Source organism: Perca flavescens, chromosome 4, assembly GCF_004354835.1.
Source record: "Perca flavescens isolate YP-PL-M2 chromosome 4, PFLA_1.0, whole genome shotgun sequence".
Taxonomy (NCBI): domain Eukaryota; kingdom Metazoa; phylum Chordata; class Actinopteri; order Perciformes; family Percidae; genus Perca; species Perca flavescens.
In genome coordinates this window covers 13,059,893-13,079,515 of record NC_041334.1, presented here as the reverse complement: position 1 = coordinate 13,079,515, position 19,623 = coordinate 13,059,893, and the positions used below count along the sequence as shown (strand labels likewise).

The 19,623-nt window shown below is 42.5% G+C and overlaps 1 protein-coding gene across 1 annotated transcript in view; it reads right to left on the bottom strand.

Moving 5' to 3' along the window:
- The window catches only part of LOC114554863 (plasma membrane calcium-transporting ATPase 1), a 101,508-nt gene that overhangs the window by 9,501 nt on the left and 72,384 nt on the right, over positions 1–19,623 (bottom strand). The window contains exons 9-19 of the mRNA XM_028576932.1: positions 18,609–18,823; positions 18,197–18,439; positions 17,151–17,392; positions 16,286–16,523; positions 11,898–12,077; positions 10,540–10,627; positions 9,460–9,566; positions 7,564–7,755; positions 3,836–4,049; positions 3,446–3,657; positions 2,013–2,120 (exon numbers count right to left, since the gene is read on the bottom strand). Of these exons, the coding sequence (XP_028432733.1) occupies positions 2,013–2,120; positions 3,446–3,657; positions 3,836–4,049; positions 7,564–7,755; positions 9,460–9,566; positions 10,540–10,627; positions 11,898–12,077; positions 16,286–16,523; positions 17,151–17,392; positions 18,197–18,439; positions 18,609–18,823 (2,039 nt within the window). The remainder of the gene's footprint in view (positions 1–2,012; positions 2,121–3,445; positions 3,658–3,835; positions 4,050–7,563; positions 7,756–9,459; positions 9,567–10,539; positions 10,628–11,897; positions 12,078–16,285; positions 16,524–17,150; positions 17,393–18,196; positions 18,440–18,608; positions 18,824–19,623) is intronic.

Sequence of the window (19,623 nt, the reverse complement as noted above, 5' to 3'; positions counted from 1 at the left end):
CCTTTTAGTGTGGCCTACTATTTTCTTTTGTCCCCCTGTACTTGTGTAAAACGCCCTTGGGTTTCTTGAAATGCGTTATATAAATCTAAGTTATTAGTCATTATTTTTGTTAGTTGCTACAACAATCTCATAATGCTCTGGCTCGTGACACAGTGACAGCAATAACATTGCCCAGTTTAGCTCACGAGACATCCAAAGTAGGCTAAGTTACCGTATGCAACACTTGAAATGCAACGATGCATCTGTAACTTATTTTTTTATTGTAAATGAATGATTTGAATAATAATAATTAATAATAATTATACTGTTTATTTTCTGTCTGAGCAAAACATTCATCGCGACAATATGACCTCCTAATTCAGTCTCTCCTCTTGGTCTTGTTGAAACACCGTTCTGTACCTCCCTTTGGTTCAGCTGGCGATTGATTTTGGGAGGACGAAGTCAAGGACTGGGAGGGTTGGCTGAATAGGATTTTAAGTTTGCTTTGCCGACGACAGTGATCAGAAATGTACCTGAACAGCTCGCAGGTTTAAACGACAGTTCCCCAGCGAGACAACAAACAAACAAAAAATAATACGAAAACAAAAAAACAAGTCCAAAAAGTCATAGTTTTTCTTCCAGAGCCCCCTGCATTTAGCCTCGTGAGACCGTCCTGATCTCGCCAGCTCCAGTTTTCCACTCGCAGATCCGTCTGGCATCTTGAGATAGAGACAATTTGGAGCCGTTCGCCAAACGACCGACCGATCAGCGTTGGCTTTGAGGCGGATTTAGCTGTGACGCAACGAGAGGTGACTGTCAGTCTAAACAACTTTTCCACGGATGAGATGAGCGTAGCTACCTCGCAAGTTTTATCCAAATTAGAAAGTATTCCTTCATTGAAAGAAGAGCAAAAAAAACGGCACTGGAGGCTTTTCTCGGAGGAAAAGATGTTTCTGCTCTTCTCCCAACTGGTTTGATCTAATTGGTTGATTTGGCCCGTCTATCGCAAACATAGGTGGTGATAGACAGATGGTTTATCCAATCAGCTAACTAGGATTTTCGCCCCTTGCCAAAAGTTCTCCAACGGAAAGTTCCCAGATGGATATGCCGAGCAAATGTGAAGCGATCCATCTGGTGGAGTCAGGTTGGGGCGATACAGCACCGTAAAGAAAAGCCCTTTATGACAGCAGGTGTGGTAAAAACACTACCGCTTTAGTCCAAAGAATCAACACAAACTGACAGTTCCATATAGCCACTTTATCCAATCGGATATAGCCACTTTAAACGATAAACTGAATATATCCAATATATATGACAACCTTGCACAATGTATTTTGTTTATTGCTTATTTCCATTACTATTATTATGTTTACATATCTTAATATTATCATTAATCAAATGGACATGTGATGTAATGGTGCATTGACTTAACTATTATTGTTGGATTAAACGAGAAGAATAGAGGTGAGAGACACACCCAGCCTCCTGCTGCAGCTGCACATCGGCTTTTTACATTTCGGTCACCTTCTTATGAAACAAAAGACCTCTAAAATAAACCACAGACTTCTGATCAGTCTGTTTCTGTCAGCATCTTTCTGTCTCTCTGTAGTCTGTGCCCTCCAAATGAACCCACCAACTTCTTTTTTTTTTTTTTCTCTATATTGTACGCTTTCTAAGCCTGTGTGTGCGTTTGTGTGTGTACATGTTAACCGAATCTTGCATGTGACGGTGTGTTTGTGTGCATCCACAGAGGGACTGACACGCTGGGTTTGTTTTCCCTCGGTGCGCGTAAAAGGGGTGTCGCGCTGCTTTCATGTGCTGCGCTCATTACCATAGCGATGGTCGCGACGGAAACCCTGCAGCAGCAGCAGCAGCAGCAGCAGAAGTGTGACAGGCAGTAGTTTGCTGCCACAGACCTCTTCATCTTCTCCCCACGTATGGATTTATTCTCAGAGCTCAAGCTGGTGTTCCACATTCGGCACTGAAGCCGTTTGTTCAGAGCTAAACATCTGTGGTTCTGGTTCTGGTCTCACCTGTCCCCACAGCAGCTCTCCCACACCGATGAACACGCACCACAGCCACTGGTCGATGGTCAGAGCCGTGCAGGAGAACGGCTTCCCTCCGAACTGAACAATGACGATCTGAGGAGGAAAAGAAACGTACGGGACGTGTTAGCTGAGTAATGGTTCAGTCTTAAAGGTGCACTATGAGTTCCTGCATGGTTTCAGCGCAATTTAATTTTTGTCTCAAATCGTAGGCATCTCTCCTTGATCTGCTAGCTGAATACACTGTGAAAAAGCCTGGTCTCGGGAGACAACACAGGGGTCATAAACGTCAAACAGGCTGTGCACCAAAATACAACAAACCACGTTCCAGCCAATCACAGACAAGATGGTTGGGGTGGGGGTTAGTGACAGTCATGACAGTTGGGGAAACATGGGGGGAGGGGTGAGCTGGCTCTGTTTTGTTTGGTGTTTACTTGGAACGTCAACAGAAGTGACGTCACGCAGGAACTCATAGGGCACCTTTAAAAGGACTGGTCTTCTATTTATTTTTTAAAAAAAATTAAGATTATTTTTTGGACATTTTAGGCCTTTCTTTATTTAGGACAGCTGAAGACATGAAAAGGGACAGAGAGGGAGAATGACATGCAGCAAAGGGCTGCAGGGCGGAGTCGAACCCGCGGCCGCTGCATTGAGGAGTCTCTCTCTCTCTCTCCCTCTCCCTGGTGAGCTACCCAGGCGCCCCTATTTTTTTTCTTATTGTAAACAAATCCCATATATAGGCCCAAACTAACAATGAATTCATCCGACTTAACAAGTGTCTGTGTGTGTTTCCAAAGTCTGATATATCTTCTTCCTCTGTGCCATAGAGCCTCATTATTATCCAAAAAACTAAAACACAGCCATACTGTTGCACCGGGGGACATGTTCCTTCATTACCTCGAACACACACTGACGTTTCTTTTGAATCAAACCCACATACACCTTCCTGCTGCTCCAAAGCACTCTATGTGGATTAATCCACTGCTCAAAAATACTCCCCACAAAAAAAGCACTATTTCCTTTTGCTGTTGGTTTGATTAAAAACTACAGTGACCAGCGGTAGGAACCAAAGAGCCACAGACCGAGTACGGAAGTCGGGGGTAACTGAGAGACGGACTAACACGTTGTTGATTTTGATCGTTTAATTGGATTTATGTCAGCCTAGCGTCAGCCCTGTGATTATCAAACTAACTTCCGCCAGGCAATTATGAAGCCATCTTCAGCTGGTAAAACTCCCTGATCCCCTTCCTCCCTCCCTTTATACCAATGATCTATTTTTTTTCATCATTTTTTTACACTTTCATTCAAATCTATGATCTCTCTCTTAAAGAAGGGTACGTTAGAAACAGTTTGTGAATCCCTGCGTTAGATGATGATGATGATGATGTATGTCATGATGGTTGCGGTGGTGGTGGAGTTACCTGCAGGACGAAGGTCCCCAGTACTACGCTGCAGAAGATGGGGTTCCTGTAGATGCCCTCGAACACATTCCTCTCTCCGTGGATCTTCCTGGCGTTGATTTCGTTGAAGAGCTGCATCATGACGAACACGTTGAAGACAATGGTGTAGTGCTCCGACGGGGGCGCGTGCAGGGGAGCGTTGCGGCCGCTGTCCATGTCGAAAATCGACTCACCTGAGAAACAAACAAATAATAAATATGCATATGTATATTATTATACAGACTTTTTCCAAAACTTAAAGATCTCACAGACCTGAACAAACTGATTTTTTTTCCACAGAGGTAACCCGTCTGGTTTCTGCAGTTGGATTTTTTTTTTTCCCCTTTGGATGCTGTTAGTTGTTAAACTCACCAGCGAAGAGCAGGGTGAAGATGATGACGAGCTGGTACACGGCGTGACCCAGGATGTTCTTCATCATGGTCCTGGAGATGAGAGGCTTGTTGCGGCCGTACGGCCTGCGTAGCAGCAGAGACTCGGTGGGCGGCTCGGTGGCCAGAGCAAGAGACGCCAGAGTGTCCATGATGAGGTTGACCCAGAGCATCTGGACGGCCTTCAGAGGGGAGTCCTGCAGGAGGGGGGGAGGAGGAGGAGGAGGAGGAGGAGGAGGGTGAGTTCAGGAGTTTCATTTACATAAAGCAAACAACATAAACACGTCTCCCTCATGGCACATTTGGAGTAATACAGCTTTGGGATAAATGCAACATTTTTCATTGCCAATTAAATCATTTTTCAACAAACGCCTCTTCACCTCAGTTTTTCAACAGCGGTTTGACTTCCTATGCAATTTTGCCGCCTCTAAAATTCACTTCACATTCGGTCTCAACCCACTTTGAGAGTGTCAGCTCATGACGTGTCTGCAGCCCTCTGACCCCCTGACGGGCCGACACAGACACATTCAGAGACAGGTTTGTACATGTGAGTTGAATGAAGCACAATGTCCAGTCGCACATATGAAGCATAGCGTAAGTTCTGGCAGGTCAAGCTCGGCTATTATATCAGCTCACAGCTGACAGTTCCTAAGCCAGCACACCAGCTGATGGCTCAGCTGATTCCCTCTTGTGATTGGATTTCCAAATAGTGCGCTCTATTTAAACTGCTTTTCCCAGCCTACCTTGCTGCATCTTTGTTGGCGCTTGCAAACCACATCCACCCCAGCTCTTCCTTTTAAATGCATGTTGTCTGACTTAATCAATGTCGTGTTCGACTTCCAGACAGTACTCAGGACTGAAGTACGAACCTCCATCTCTCCTGCATGTTTTTCAGGACAGAATATAAAACTATAAACTCTCTAAATATTACTATTTACAGGAAATATTCTACTAAAAAGATGCTGAATCAGCTAATGGTGATGGTAAGCTCACTTCTTACTAACTTTTTTTCTCTCCATTTGTTAAACTTGTAGTCTTCAGCCCCAACCGACGCTCACAATTATGTGCAATAATTACTCAGTGGAATACTGTTCTCTACTACTAGTGTATACTGTACATTGTATAACAACATAATCTTTTTTAGTCTTATTTTACTTAACTTTTACTTGACTTTCTTTTCTTATTTTTGCACTAGCTATGTTACTTTACTCTTAAATTTGACTGTGAGCAACTGTAACTGAACAATTTCCCAGCGGGGATCAATAAAGTATTCTGATTCTGAAGTGACATCACTTGAGGCAAGTTATAAGACTTTGCAGCTCCCTCTGGAGCCAAAACAGCTTTATACAACTTATTTTACACGCACAGTAGTCCTCCACAACACCTGTAAACATACTTTGATGTGTAAAATTGATAGTTTTCCTTTGAGTAGGTTTTGTGCTTTAAAAATACAGCGATTTACATTAGTTATGTATATTTTTATATACATACTACCATTATAATAACTAATGATATAGTGTTGACTGCTAGTCTGATTTAAGTGCATATAAAAGCAGGAAAAAGCATTTACACACATTTTATTGGACCCTACGCTCCAGAGACCTTCCTCTGTACATACAATAAAGACATAAATCAGTTCACCATCTTTTAATGATCTGAGCAAACATGTCAGTGGCCTAACAGAGACCAAGCGACGGATGATCAGTGAAAACACAGCACAGAGACCACAGACCCGCTGAGTTCCCGTTATATTGCAGGATTAGGATGGCGACGTGTTGCCATGGTTTCAGGCTGTATCTTAGCCTACTTTGTGCTCTCGACTCTGTAGCCCAGTTAGTTATCTGTCCTGCCAGCTGTGAGCCTTTCATTTAATACACAGCCGCTAGTTACTTTTTTTTTTTTTTATTGTGCCAGGAGTTCAGTTTCCTGATTAGAGACACATTATGAAACAAAGAAAATGTGACACGGCTGCCTCCTCTCCTCACAGCGCTCAGACAGACACTCTCTCGTTCATGTTTCTGTGGGAATTTGATCAAAAAGAAAATTGCAGAAGAGCAGATGCAGAAAACACAACAGTGAGCCTCAACATTCAATGTAACTATCAGGACATGAGCTACAGTTCATGTTTAAACATCAAAAATCCACAGAGAAGGTAGAAATACTGATTCCCAACAGAATGCAGCGCAGCAACACACGTTACACAACTCTCATTTGTTCTCAAGCTTTCATTCAAACGTGTGCATCCAGAATCAGGTGGGTTCAGCTGACTGATGGCAGGGACATGGAACATTTAATCCTGGTGATATTACAGCTTGAAGTCTGTGGAGGAAAAGTTAACTTTTATATCTTGTAGGAAGTCAAACTAAGCCCACAACTCATCCTTAAGTTTAAAACATACAGTTTAGGCAGTAGGGTCAAATAATGTAGAAAATAAAGATTTCCAGTTGTCAAAGAAGTACATCGTATTTCTTGTGTCCGAAGGTTTTTTTTTCAACCATCAATTAGTTGACAAGACCGAGAGTCGACAGACGTGCTAGCGGTTCTTTGAGTCCGGACATAAGCACAGCAGTGCTTTGAGCTAAATGCTAACATGCTCAAAATGTCAATGCTAACATCCAACCAACCAACCATCCAACCATCCATCCATCCATCCATCGTCTTGTCCGCTTATCGTATTTAGGGTCACGGGGGCTAATTAGCAGTAAACACAAAGTAGAGCTAAGCCTAATGGCAATGTCATTAGTTTTGGTTAGTTTAGTTTTGGTCACAAAGAAAGGTGTTGGACAAATTGGTATTTTGACCCAATGATGGAGCAGGTAATAACCAAAAATTTTATTTTCAACCTGAGCGGGACATTAATGTCTGAACCAAATATCAGGACAATCCATCAAATAGTATTGCAGTAATGGACCTATCAACATTTCCATCCACAGAGTCATACCACTAAGATGGATATAAAACACAGAGGTCCAGAGGTGCCAATACTAAAATGAAACTGAAATTTAATTTTCCATTTATGTAGAGGATTTATGACAAAATATGAAACCTAAAATAATGTAAAAAATGATTCTTTACAAGATGAAAAATGTAATGAAAAAACCCACAGACAAATTATTGTCAGTGTAGTCCAAGGCTAAACACTGACATTATGATAATGAAATGTGTGACATGGACCTTTTGTATCTTTTCTTTTTTTTTAAACTGGTAGATGATGTGAACCCTAAACTTGAAATTGAAACCGTAAACTTGACTTTTCAATTTTATTTCTGTCATTATTTGAGTTCAGTTTTAATGAAAAAGGGACAGTGGAAATGTCCTTTTTTCCACACAGGATGTTATATCCATGGCTGGATCACACCAATCAGAGTTTGTTATGGAAAATGATGTGAAAATTAAATCAAAAATTGGATTAAAAAAATTTGAATATTGTCATACATTATGTGCACACAAATGGACAATAAAATTGTAATTTGATCGAATGATTTCATGATGATATTGGCAGCCTGGGACTTCCATAAAAACACCAAAGATACCAGCTGTAACAGAGACTGAACCGTCAGTTATAACCACCAACAAATGAGGGGATGGACTGGTTTAAACCGGCTGGGTAATGTCAGCTTTATCAGCAGATTCTTAGGTTAGCTCAGACCTGTCTGAGCAACCGTGATGACACCATGAGCAGTAATCATCAGTGTGCAGCCTGCGGCCTACCTGTGTGATGCAGGCGCCGGTGAACGCCACGATCACGGCCACCACATTGACGGTCAGCTGGAACTGCAGGAACTTGGAGATGCTGTCGTAGACGTTCCTTCCCCACATGACGGCCTTGACGATGCTGGTGAAGTTGTCGTCAGTCAGGATGATGTCAGACGCTTCCTTTGCCACGTCTGTGCCGGCAATTCCCTGATAAGAAGAAGCAGAGGGGGGACGATGAGATCCTGGTTTATGATTTCAGATTGAATGACCAGATAGCAGCTTCTTCCTCTGTTCCATAGAGCTCCATTGTTGTCCAAAAACTATTGAAAACCCATCAGTGTGCCACACTGTTTATTTATTATTTATTCATACACTGTCCTGCGGCCACAATTACTCGCTAGAGCGCCAAATGTGGATTAATCCATCGCTGAAAAGAGTCCCCAATAAATGCACTATTTCTTCCTGTTTTGTTAAAAATGACAGTGACCTTATGAAAAAGAGCTTTGAATGCAAAAATGTAATGCATGTGAAATATAATTGCTCAATAAAAAGATGTTTGAGGGGAAAAAAAATACAGTGACCAGCTGTTTAAGGGAATTACTGAGCCTTTAAAAAAAATTATTTATAAAATGATATATATTTTGAAACCAGTCAACCTACGCAGTGGTAAAATGAAAACAGGAGAACTGGTGGCGTGTTAACAGTGACCATACAGAAGCTGTGATGTGAGTTGACGAGTGTCTCTCTGCAGTCAGGACTCTCACTGCAGAGACAGAGGTGGATCGCTGTTTTCCAGCTGAACAGGTGATAATTAAACTGGGACAACTGGGTGTAAAGTGAAAATGTTCCAAATGGGACACATTAGGACTGAAAGGTGACTGGTTTCAATCCCCAGGCTGCCTCTGTAGTGTGTTTAGGGACAGTTAATGTTTGACAGCACAGCAGCTGCTCAACGGCCTGCAGGAGACGCTTTTCTCAGTAAACAAAAGGTCACAACAACGCTCAGAGGAGGCAGCTGATGTTCAATTTAGCAGTATGGGCTACAACATCAGCTGATCATTTGTGCATTTGTGTAACTCTTTGTGCTCCGATGTCAGCTGGGAGAAAAGACACCGAGTATTTTGTGATCAGCTGAAACATTCATTGATGAGAAACACTGTGGCAGTGAGCAGAACTGCTTCAGGTTTCAATCAGTGTCTGTTCTCTCAATTGTCTCCATTTCAGCAGTATTTCTCAGGGCTGCTGCTAGTTCATGACTGCATTTAAGCCTTTGAACCAGCAGAGCCCTCACACCCTTTATTTACAAGGTTAATTGCAGTCACTACATGTCTTAGAGACATGTCATATTATTATTTTCAACACTACTGTATGCTGGGCATAATTTGACAGGTGAGTGCTGCTTATGAACAATTTGTATGAGTAGAATACAAATCTTATTGCACAGCAATGAATGAAAAAACAATAGATTTCTGAAATACATCCAAAAGTCTAAAACACAGCAGCATGGCTTGTAAAATTGTTAGTATTGATATATTAAAGTGTATGCATATTTTACTAAATAAGATAAAACTCTTTAAATACAAATATTTAAAGGACTGAGATCAGGGACCAGCGTTTGTTAGCTTTATGTATTTATATATGATTTATAACATGTAACAGATTTATGTGACCAGGATGTAAGACTGATATTATTGTCTGTATATTAGACAGACATAAATCAGAAGTATAAAAGACACAATCAGTCCCTGTGTTGTCCCTCTGTGTGTGAGTGTTGGTCTTTGGAGAATAAGCGCGGTAATGTGACAGTAGAGTGGCACAGTGGCCCCAGTGGCAGCTCAATATTTATTGATATATTTTTCCATTTCACAGCCGAATCCATGACATTAAACTTATTTTTAATGTTATTGTTACCATGGCAAAGCCAACATCAGCTTTCTTGAGGGCGGGGCCGTCGTTGGTACCGTCTCCTGTCACCGCCACCACCTGTCGGGTTTCGCCCACCGTGCTGTCGATGATACCTGATCAACAACAAAAACAATACTCCATGTCAGTGTAGTGCAGGGTTGCCAGGTTCGCGGTTTTCCCGCGGAATTAGGCTACTTTTAAAGTGTTGCGGCGGGTTGAATGTTTTGTCTGCTGATTGGGTAGACCACACACACACACACACACACACACACACACACACACACACACACACACACACACACACACACACACACACACACACACACACACACACACACACACACACACACACACACACACACACACACACACACACACACACACACACACACACACACACACACACACACACACACACACACACACACACACACACACACACACAACATGCCCCCAGCCCATCACCTGCCACAAAAGCAGCAAATGGACTAGCACACAGTTTACAACAAAACTTGTTAGTTTGTGAATCAGTGAATTGGTCTACATGTTCACAGCGATTTATTTATGATAATATACTGTATCTAATTACATAAGGACAATTTAGGACCTAGGTGGATTAACTTTAAAGGCAAACTGCCCCATGCTGGTACACTATTTACACTACAGTACACATTCAGGGTGTTACTTTTCAGATATTACCATACATTTGGCAATTATAGTAATGCTGTAGAACTTTAAGAGCAGAATAAGGTATAGTATAATAGGGTTATGTTTTGGGAGGGGAATATTTTGAGTTCTGGTCTGGGTTTGGTTTTGTTGGCCATTGGGCTAGTTTTGATTGGCAGTTGGGCTGGTTTTGTCACACAGACCTGGCAACCCTAAGTGACTGAATGAACATTACAGAAAGAAGAACAAATGTATTTAAAAACACAAACATGCCATGATTACTTCAATTAGAGTTCAACCAATAATAGACTTGGCTTAGAACTACACCTATCTCACCTGGTACACAAAGTTAAATAAACATGTAAGCAGCAGTAAAACATCCTAAACAATGTACAATACATGGTCAAATACTGAACCCACCTTTGACCAGAGTGTGTTTGTCTGTTGGCGAGGAACGAGCCAGAACGCGCAGTTTGGGCCAAACTTTGTCCAGACGCTCTTGTTCCACCTAGGAATTTAGAGAAAGCAAAATAGTTTCACCATATTCTTTTTACACAACAACACTATGTACCAAATACTGTGAAATTACAATCCCTGCTGGAGTAATGAAAGCATAAAACCTTCATCAATGTAAAGATAGTCTCGCTTTGCCAGACCTTCCTCCACAGTGCTGCGAAGGAGGGTCTGGCTAGTCCACACAGCATTCCGTGATGAGAAAAAAACATGCTCTGGTTTATTGGCATGTCTTTAAACCAATCACAATTGTCATGGGCGCCGCTAAGCTCCACATGGAGCCGCTGCAAAATAACCTCGGGTAGGAACTTGTTTTGGTGGAACGTGTGTACGTTCAAAAGTTGCTTTAGTCGTGCAACAGAAAACTCAGATTGGACAGATAGTCTAGCTAGCTGTCTGGATTTACCCTGCAGAGATCTGAGGAGCAGTTAACCATAGTCCTCAGAAATCCACCCGAGTTTCCAACAACACAAAGAAAGAGGAAGGTAACGATCATCGGTGAAAAGACATGCATCCGGCGGAATTTCCTACGGCACCGGAGCAATCCCGGAAGTGGAACTTCGTGGATATAGACTAATTTAAAGATAACCCTCCACTTCACTTGTACTATGAAGAATATTTTTACTTTTGGACACAAAACAATAATTCATTAATAGTAGAGGCAAGGTAGTCTGTGCTTCATTTAAAGACTCAGCAACCAGCTACCAAAGGGCTGGACGATGTGACCTCAAATCGAAATCACAATTCATTGAACATTCTCCCTCGATTACAATTAATTAATTATTACAATTTATTTATTAGTTTTTTGCCCTGATAGTTCATTGACAAGGTTTGTAATGTAAGTATGCTCAACAACTGAAGTAGGGCAGGATTAAAAAAAAAACGAATTAACCGACATGGGAAACTTGCGTCGGTTAGAGGTTGTGAATTTGATTATTTGATTACTTGATTAATGGTCCAGCCCTGAGCTACCAATCAAACCAGGATTAAAAACGCCAGAGAATACTGGCACTGGAGCGAGAGTGAGAAACTGAAATCTTCTGCAGCAGCTAAACGAAAGCTAGACCGATGCATCAGCCGATATTAGCTTATTGCAGATATATCGTATCGTGTATACATTGACTGATAAGTAACAAGAAATTCAAGGCTTAGTTGCTGTGAAATCTGTGGAGTCACCTTGTGGACAAAACTTCATGCAGCTTCAGGTAAAAATGTAAACACATCCTCGTTGGCTGCGGTAAACTTCATGTCTGCACTGGTCTCACCTCTCCCTGGTCGTTTCTGATCTGCTGGTTGAACTCTTTGCCCTCCATACATAGGAAGTCCTCGCCGGGCAGCAGGATGCCACACTTGGTTGCGATGGCGCGGGCGGTGTTGATGTTGTCTCCGGTAACCATACGTACAGTGATGCCTGCACGCTGGCACTTGGTAATAGCCTCAGGTACCTGGAAGGGTGTGAGACAGAAAGAAACGTCATGAAGCCTGGAAGATGAACACAGGTCAGACAAACCCGCCAGCTTCTCTTTCTGATCTGTACATCGCTTTAAAAAGGCAATTTAAAAGGAAAGCTCACTCATCTTTAAACCAAGTGAGACTGTCTGATGGCGAGTCTTTTAGTTGGGTTTATTTTTCTCAAGTATGGTGTGATAAAAAGGATCCAGAATCACACCTTCAGGCGCCAACATGTGGGACCAGACTCACCGTGCAACAGCAGCACATTCTACACTGTACAGTCGCTGTTCTTCGTCACATCCTAACTGAGACCTCATTCATCTCAGATAATATACGGTGAATAAAAAGAGACACGGAGACGGGCATCTGTGAGGAGTCCATGGTGACATAATGGTCAGAGGACAATCAGAAAGCTGTTGGCTACTTACTTTGCTCGATGGGTGGCTCAACCGGTTGGACGGAGACCAACAGGAGTTCTGAGTTTGCTTACAAATACCAACAGACGTCATATCTTTGATTCACACACAGGGAGCCTTGACCTGAGTGAAGGAGTGGAGGGGTTGGGCTGTCATTATGATCAACATTTTCCAGAAAGTGATAAGGTTAAAGAATCAGGAAACTAGGGCTGGTTATATCGTTGAAAATTTTCCGATACCGGTAGCGATACCACTACCATGACTTTGATACCGGTTCCTAAACTATACTTTTATCGATACCAGTTTTATAAAACAAAAAGAAATTACGACACATATCTTTTAATGTATTTTTCAGCTCCTACTACGTGAGCCCCGACTCTGTGACTAACGTAGAGTTTTCCCTGCCTGCCTCAGGGATGTGTAACGCTGACGGCCAAACACCAGCATTATTAGATGTTGGTAGAAGCATGCTGCATGTTGACTGGCTCACTGATGCTGATGAGATTTACTCCTTAGGTACTGAAATTGGGTATAAATGACGAGGCATTTTTCGACACTCGATACTTTAGAGGCCATTTGGTCTGTGCCTAAAAAGTATTGAATTCGGTACCCAGCCCTACTGGAAACATACTCGAGTTCAGTCAAAGACACTTAAAAGGACAACACACAGAGATACTCTTTTTTTCATCATGTTACCAAAAGCAAAAAAACGAGCAAAAGTGTTGGATGAAACGGTGTGTTCCACAGCCAAAAGGTATTCTATCATTAGCGAACTACATTGCACATTGAAGACCCCACAAGGTTCTTGTTTTAAAAATTGTCAGCTGGCGACTTAGTAACTCACAGAACAAAAGTTACTTAGATGACCACTGGCTAAAAAGGAGAAACTGCTTTTGTTTACTACTGTCAAAAATCGAGGACCAACTGTTTTACAAAAAATGCGCTAGAATGGAAAGCTGCCAGGCGTGGCAACAGTAACTAAGGGGGGTGGGACTTCAGGACGGTTCATTTGACAGACCTGGGACACACCGAGTGCACCGTATGGACAAAAGAAGCAGTCCAGGCTGATCGGGGCTGCTTTACAGTTGCCGTGTGCCATCGCTGAAAATTGAACAATGGTGCATCCTAAATATAATGATAATGATCCATGACCATTAATTGCAAGTGGTCTGATAGTGGAAGTAGTCCCTTCTACAGTTACTAGTATATTTGTGCAGACTACACACTGTCAGGTCATAGCTACATACATGTTTCTTAACAACATGTATGCAGCCGTGACATGTATTTCTTTTCTTCTTAGAATGTGAATATGAATTTTATGCCTTAAAGTGGAAAAATGTAATGAGTTGCGTGTCCTTCAGATCACATGTTGTGCAAAGATAAACGCTGAGCTGTGGACCGACTCCGACTGCTCTCCACTTATTTCCGTTCCGACACGGATGCTTTCTGAGCTTCATTCCAGGCTTCATTTAACACTGCAGAGCATCTGCACACCTGACCACGACTCACCTTAGTGGTTCGGTTTGGAAAAAAACTGCTCGTTTATCTCAACTCTGTCATGGACTATTGAATGTTTACACCTCCACATTTTTTTTCTTCTAGCACCAACACTTTAATATAATTATGAGCAGCCTGTCGGATCAGTTCAGTTACACTCCTGAGCTCCATGTTCTCTCTGTTCTCTTCTGTTCTTTCAGGAACAAACTGAATTGCAGTGCCCCTGCTTCATGCCCACAAAGAATGCAGGACATTTAAAACCAAGCCAAACCCATTTTGTACCAGTGAATACACCTGCCGACTACAAACACTGATTATTAAGTACCAACCTTAAAAATCCTTTGAATTACACTGTGGCTTTTGGGAGAGCCCTATTTTTCAGGGGTGGGAGGGTACTGTGCACATGCACGCACAAACATGAATGTGTAAAATGATGCAACAAAGACAACAAAGAAACAGAAAAATTATTCACCGGTGTAACAGGTTTTTTTCCTTTTTAAACGCTCTCCATCCAGAAACAAAATGCCAACGCACAGTGGACGGGCGATGGTTTGCATTACTTTATTTAACAGACAAGACCAAGCCTGTATCCCATGGCAATTATGAGCATGTCCACAGCCTCAAATGGCTTACTGAAAACATAGCAATATAACTTTTCCAACCCAAACTTCCAAGCTTCTCTAAACACAATCACACGGTGTTGGTAAGACACAAGTTATCAGAAATTGTTATGCCAGATAAACACACACGTTGACAAGTGCTTTACTAGTAGTCTATCATTTATTTAAGGAACCTAAATATTCAGGAAAATATAAATGTATACAGAAAGGAACCAGCGGCACCAAAAGTTATGATATTTTCGAGCTCTACCTCAATTTCTCAAATGAGGCTTTTGTGGAGCTCTTTCAGAGAAGCAGAGCTCCACGACCCCCACTTTTTCAAGACTCATTTTTGTAAAAATACTTAAAGCCAAATATTGTTTTGTTAAAAACAACAGCCTACCTTGTTTTCATTTAATTTGAAATACCGGTAATTCTAATAAACACGTTGAATAAAACAAGGTGGGCTGTTGTTTTTAAATTTTTTTTTAAAATAAAACAATATTTTCAATATCTTTTTAGATGAAAGTGTCCCATTTAAATTAACAGTAAATATTTCCAAGGCCTTCAGCTGAATGACTGCTCTGGTAATGGGCATCCCATCGTTACGTTTTTCTGTAACGTAATCACACACTCTCCTGTTTGCATTTTTAGACGGTGTATCATCTCCATGACAACACCTTGTTGTACTTTTGTTCTACTTCCTGACTTCCAGGCTTTTTGTAGCTGGATATATGACAAGTATGAATGTGGATAATGTTAGTGATATTGAGATGCTAGCTAGTTACATTTCTAGTGAGGAATCGGCGAAAACACGTTTTATTTCTCTGAGTCACGGCTTTGTTCTAACGCCGCTGGGCGCTCCTTCTCTTCAGTCACTCCCCATCTCTCTCCACCATGTAACGTTACCGTGCTTACGGGCACTCGTTAAGGCTCCGTCTAAAACTTTTTCTACCAGCTGTTTGCAACATTAAAATAAAATGGATTATGGATCATTTTATTTCTATAGTTTATAACTGACATCTCTATTGGCTCTTGAAACAGACAACGGCACCGGACTGAATGACAGATCAGTTTTGATCATCAGTTTTACCAATAAAAGTACCCTATTTGGACATCCAGTTTTTCTTAAATCTAGCATCTGGCTGCTCGACACTCTTCTAAGTTTGAACCAAGCGGCAGCCTACGCTGCTAAAAATAAAGCCAACAAGGAAGTGCCAAAAACTGCAGTTCATCGAGTGGCCACTTAAGGCTTAAAACCTTTTTTACAACTCTAAAAATGTATACTATCACTTTGAGTGACAGGTGGGCTGCCGCCTCAGGAGGCGAGCATAGACTGTAGGCTTCATTGAGCCATACTTTGCTCCAACCACGTTTCACCTCTTAGCCCATTTTTGGATTTGGCGACGGCAGGTACTGCCAAGACGGTGGACGGAGCCACCGGGATCCGCCCACTTTGAGCTTTAACTTGGCTCTTGAATCAGTGACGTCCAGGAGACTACATCCACAGTCTAGGGTTTGAAGTTTGAACCATATATAATGAATCATGACATTCCAAAAATAAACGTTGTTGAACGATCACCCTGTTAACAGTGAACGACCTGAACATAACCTAGCATCAGGTGTTAATTACAGAAAGTGTTATCAGGTGGATATCTGTGTCTGGGCTGAGTTTAATTGGCACAGTACCTCAGGTCTGACGGGGTCCTCGATGCCGACCACCACGATGCAGGTGAGGTCATTCAAGATGTCGTTCTCGTTGTCCCAGTTTGGCTCTCCGGCCTCGGCGGGAAAGTCCCTGTAAGCCACGCAGATGGTCCTCAGCCCGTCGCACGCCATCGGCTCAATCACCTTACGCACCATCTCGTCACGGTCCTTCGGCTTGAAGATGCGAGGCTGACCCTGGGCGTCCAAGATATAGGAGCATCTGGGGAAGGAGAGAGAGAGAGAGAGAGAGAGAGAGAGAGAGAGAGAGAGAGAGAGAGAGACCACGCCTGTCAGTCACTTCCTGTCAAAGTGTTTTGGTCCAAATTGTATTTTGGTGGTTTATAACTGAAGCCCTCAGGCCGTTCTAAACAAACTATCCATCCATCCATCCACCCACCCACCCACCCAGGCATCCATCCATCCATCCATCCATCCGTCTAAACAAACTATCCATCCATCCACCTACCCACTGAACCATCCATCCGGCCGTCCAACCAATCTATCCATCCATCCATCCATCCGTCTAAACAAACTATCCATCCATCCATCCATCCACCCACCCACCCACCCACCCAGGCATCCATCCATCCATCCATCCACCCTTTCCACCCTTCTCACTCACCCCTCCCATCCATCAATCCACCCACCCACCCATCCATCCGCCCCGTCAATCCATCCATCCGTCCGTCCACCCATCCATCCATCCATCCATCCATCCATCCATCCATCCATCCAACCAACCAATCCCTCCATCCATCCATCTAAACATACTATCCATCCACCCATCCATCCACCCTTTCCACCCACCCATCCATCCAACCTCAGGTTATTTGATCTCTTTTCTTACTTTCTCAGGACTATCTCTGACGCTCCTTTGCTGTACATGCGGAAACCTCCATCAGCGTTCTTCAGCACCGTGCTCATGGACTTGCGGGAGGAGTTGAAGGTGTAAACCTTGTAGAGTTTCTCTTCGGGGATCTCATCTCTGATCGGCTGGTAGTCCCTCTTCAGCTCCAGCACCAGGCCCAGCAGAGCACACTCTGTCTTGTTGCCCACGTGGCGGGGAAGGCCACCTTCTTTTTCCGGAGACTGAGGAGGGACAAAAGGTTTGGATGTGATATGATATTAAGAGTTTAAAATTGGTTTTGTGTCATCGCGGGCAACAAGGAGCACCAAGACTACTTCTGCATGTAGAGTTGTTGTTTGATTTTAATGAATGTTAGTTCACTTGCACAAGCACAAGTATTAAGTCAGAAGAGAACAGAAGCTAACCCGAAGTTCTGACAGTTGTTTCAATGAACTAAAATAACCAAATTTGCCGAGCTTTGGAGCTCTTTGGGTTCCTTTTCATGCTGTTGCTCTTCGGCAGCAGATTATATCAGCTACAGCTATTTTACATATTTTGACTGTTTACTAAACCTGCAACATAGCAACTAGTCAAGCTTTCTTCAAGTAAACTTCTTCGGTTTTCTTTAGAAAAAAGAACATTGTGATGTCAGGTGCGCTGCACCAAATCACAGCTCTGTTGATTGTAGCTAACATGTTTATGTTGACAAGTTGCAAATTTAAGTGCAGCTTAAGTACAAAATAAATGGTAAAAATAAAAGACAAAAAAATCTTAAAGCGAACAAAATCCAAAAACTTATGTAATATTCTTGTGGCCTGGATCTGGCCTAAGGATTAGAATAAATTATTCATCCAGGGAAATTATAGTGTCCTGTGACTGAGGACCTGCTTTTATACTAGTGGACATTTTTGGAAAAACGTGTGACCAGTCCTTACCTGTTCAAGGGCGTTTTTAGACTGGGTTTAAAGATAAGGTTTAGATCAGGTCTAGGTTCATGTTTGTCCTAGTGTTGTGGTTGGATGCAGCTGTGACGGTGAAGCTCTCACCAGGATCTTGGTGGTGTACGCCGAGTTGATAGAAATGCTGTTGACCATAACTTCCAGGGTCTCTGGTTTGATGGCGTCAGGTTCAGGGACCGTTCTGTAGTGCGTGTCGCCGACGTACGCCTGCACCACCGTCATGCGGTTCATGGTCAGCGTGCCCGTCTTGTCCGAGCAGATGGCCGTCGCGTTGCCCATGGTCTCACACGCGTCCAGATGACGCACCAGGTTGTTGTCCTTCATCATTTTCTAAAAAAATAGAGAACGAGATTAGAGGCTTAGGTCTGCGTTTAAACACAGTTTGGAAAACTACATGACTTGGCCTTAAAGTGGATGAAATAAGTGTTGTTATGAAATGTGTGGAGTTGTGAGGAGTTCAAAATGCAATCATCTTACATTTCTCCATAATCCTGTTTACCTTGACGGAATAGGCTAGAGAGATGGTGACGGCGAGCGGCAGCCCCTCGGGAACGGCCACCACCAGCACAGTCACGCCGATGATGAAGAACTTGACAAAGTACTGGATGTAGATGGGGGTGCACTCGGCCAACCAGGTCCGACCCTCGACCACGAAGGTGTCGATCACAAAGTAGAGGATGAGGATGACGACAGTCAGAGCCGACATGATCAGACCTGGTTAGAACGGGCAGAGTTTAGACACAAGCGCACGTCCTAACCACGACGAGTCCGTTTTATATGTAGAGGCCACTTGTTTCCAAAGTGTGAAATATAAATTATATATCCCAAAATTGGGTTTTAGTCATAGTAGCTTTGGTTGTGGTAACACTTTCAAAACACCGCATGGGATAATCCGTTGTCCAATAACTCTCATAACACAAAGCCAGTAAAAATGTATTTTGGGTATTAAAAAAGTTTGCGGACATATACCATGTAATCCCAACTGGTTTGATTTAAACCTTTGCTGCATGTCATCCCCTTTGCTCTCTCTCTCTCTCTCTCTCCATGTTCTCTGTCTGTCTCTACTATCAATTGTCAAATAAAGGCAAAATAAGCAAAAATAAATGTTGAAAAGTTTGAAAAAAGTTGCAGACTTTCATGTTCGTGAATGCGTTCATTCTTTAATTACTTGATTGTTTGATGAATGCAACATTTGAATATATCAGGCTTGTAAAACACACTGAAATCACAGGTGGTGATTCTGGTTAAACCATAGCCAAAAAAAAGTATTATTGCTTTTTGTTTGAGCAAGGCGATGAAGTTGATTTTTTTGGATGCAAAACAAAAAGGTATTAAGAGGAAGGGTCTGCAAATAATAACATTTAAAAAGTTATTTGCCTGTAATATTCGTAATATTTGCCCGTGTGTCAGACAACACCTGAGTGGAAAATCAGAAACGGGTGAGACCAGGTGAAACAGAGAAATCCACTGCTTGTGTTTTTTCTGCTTCACCACGCCTGTCAGTCACTTCCTGT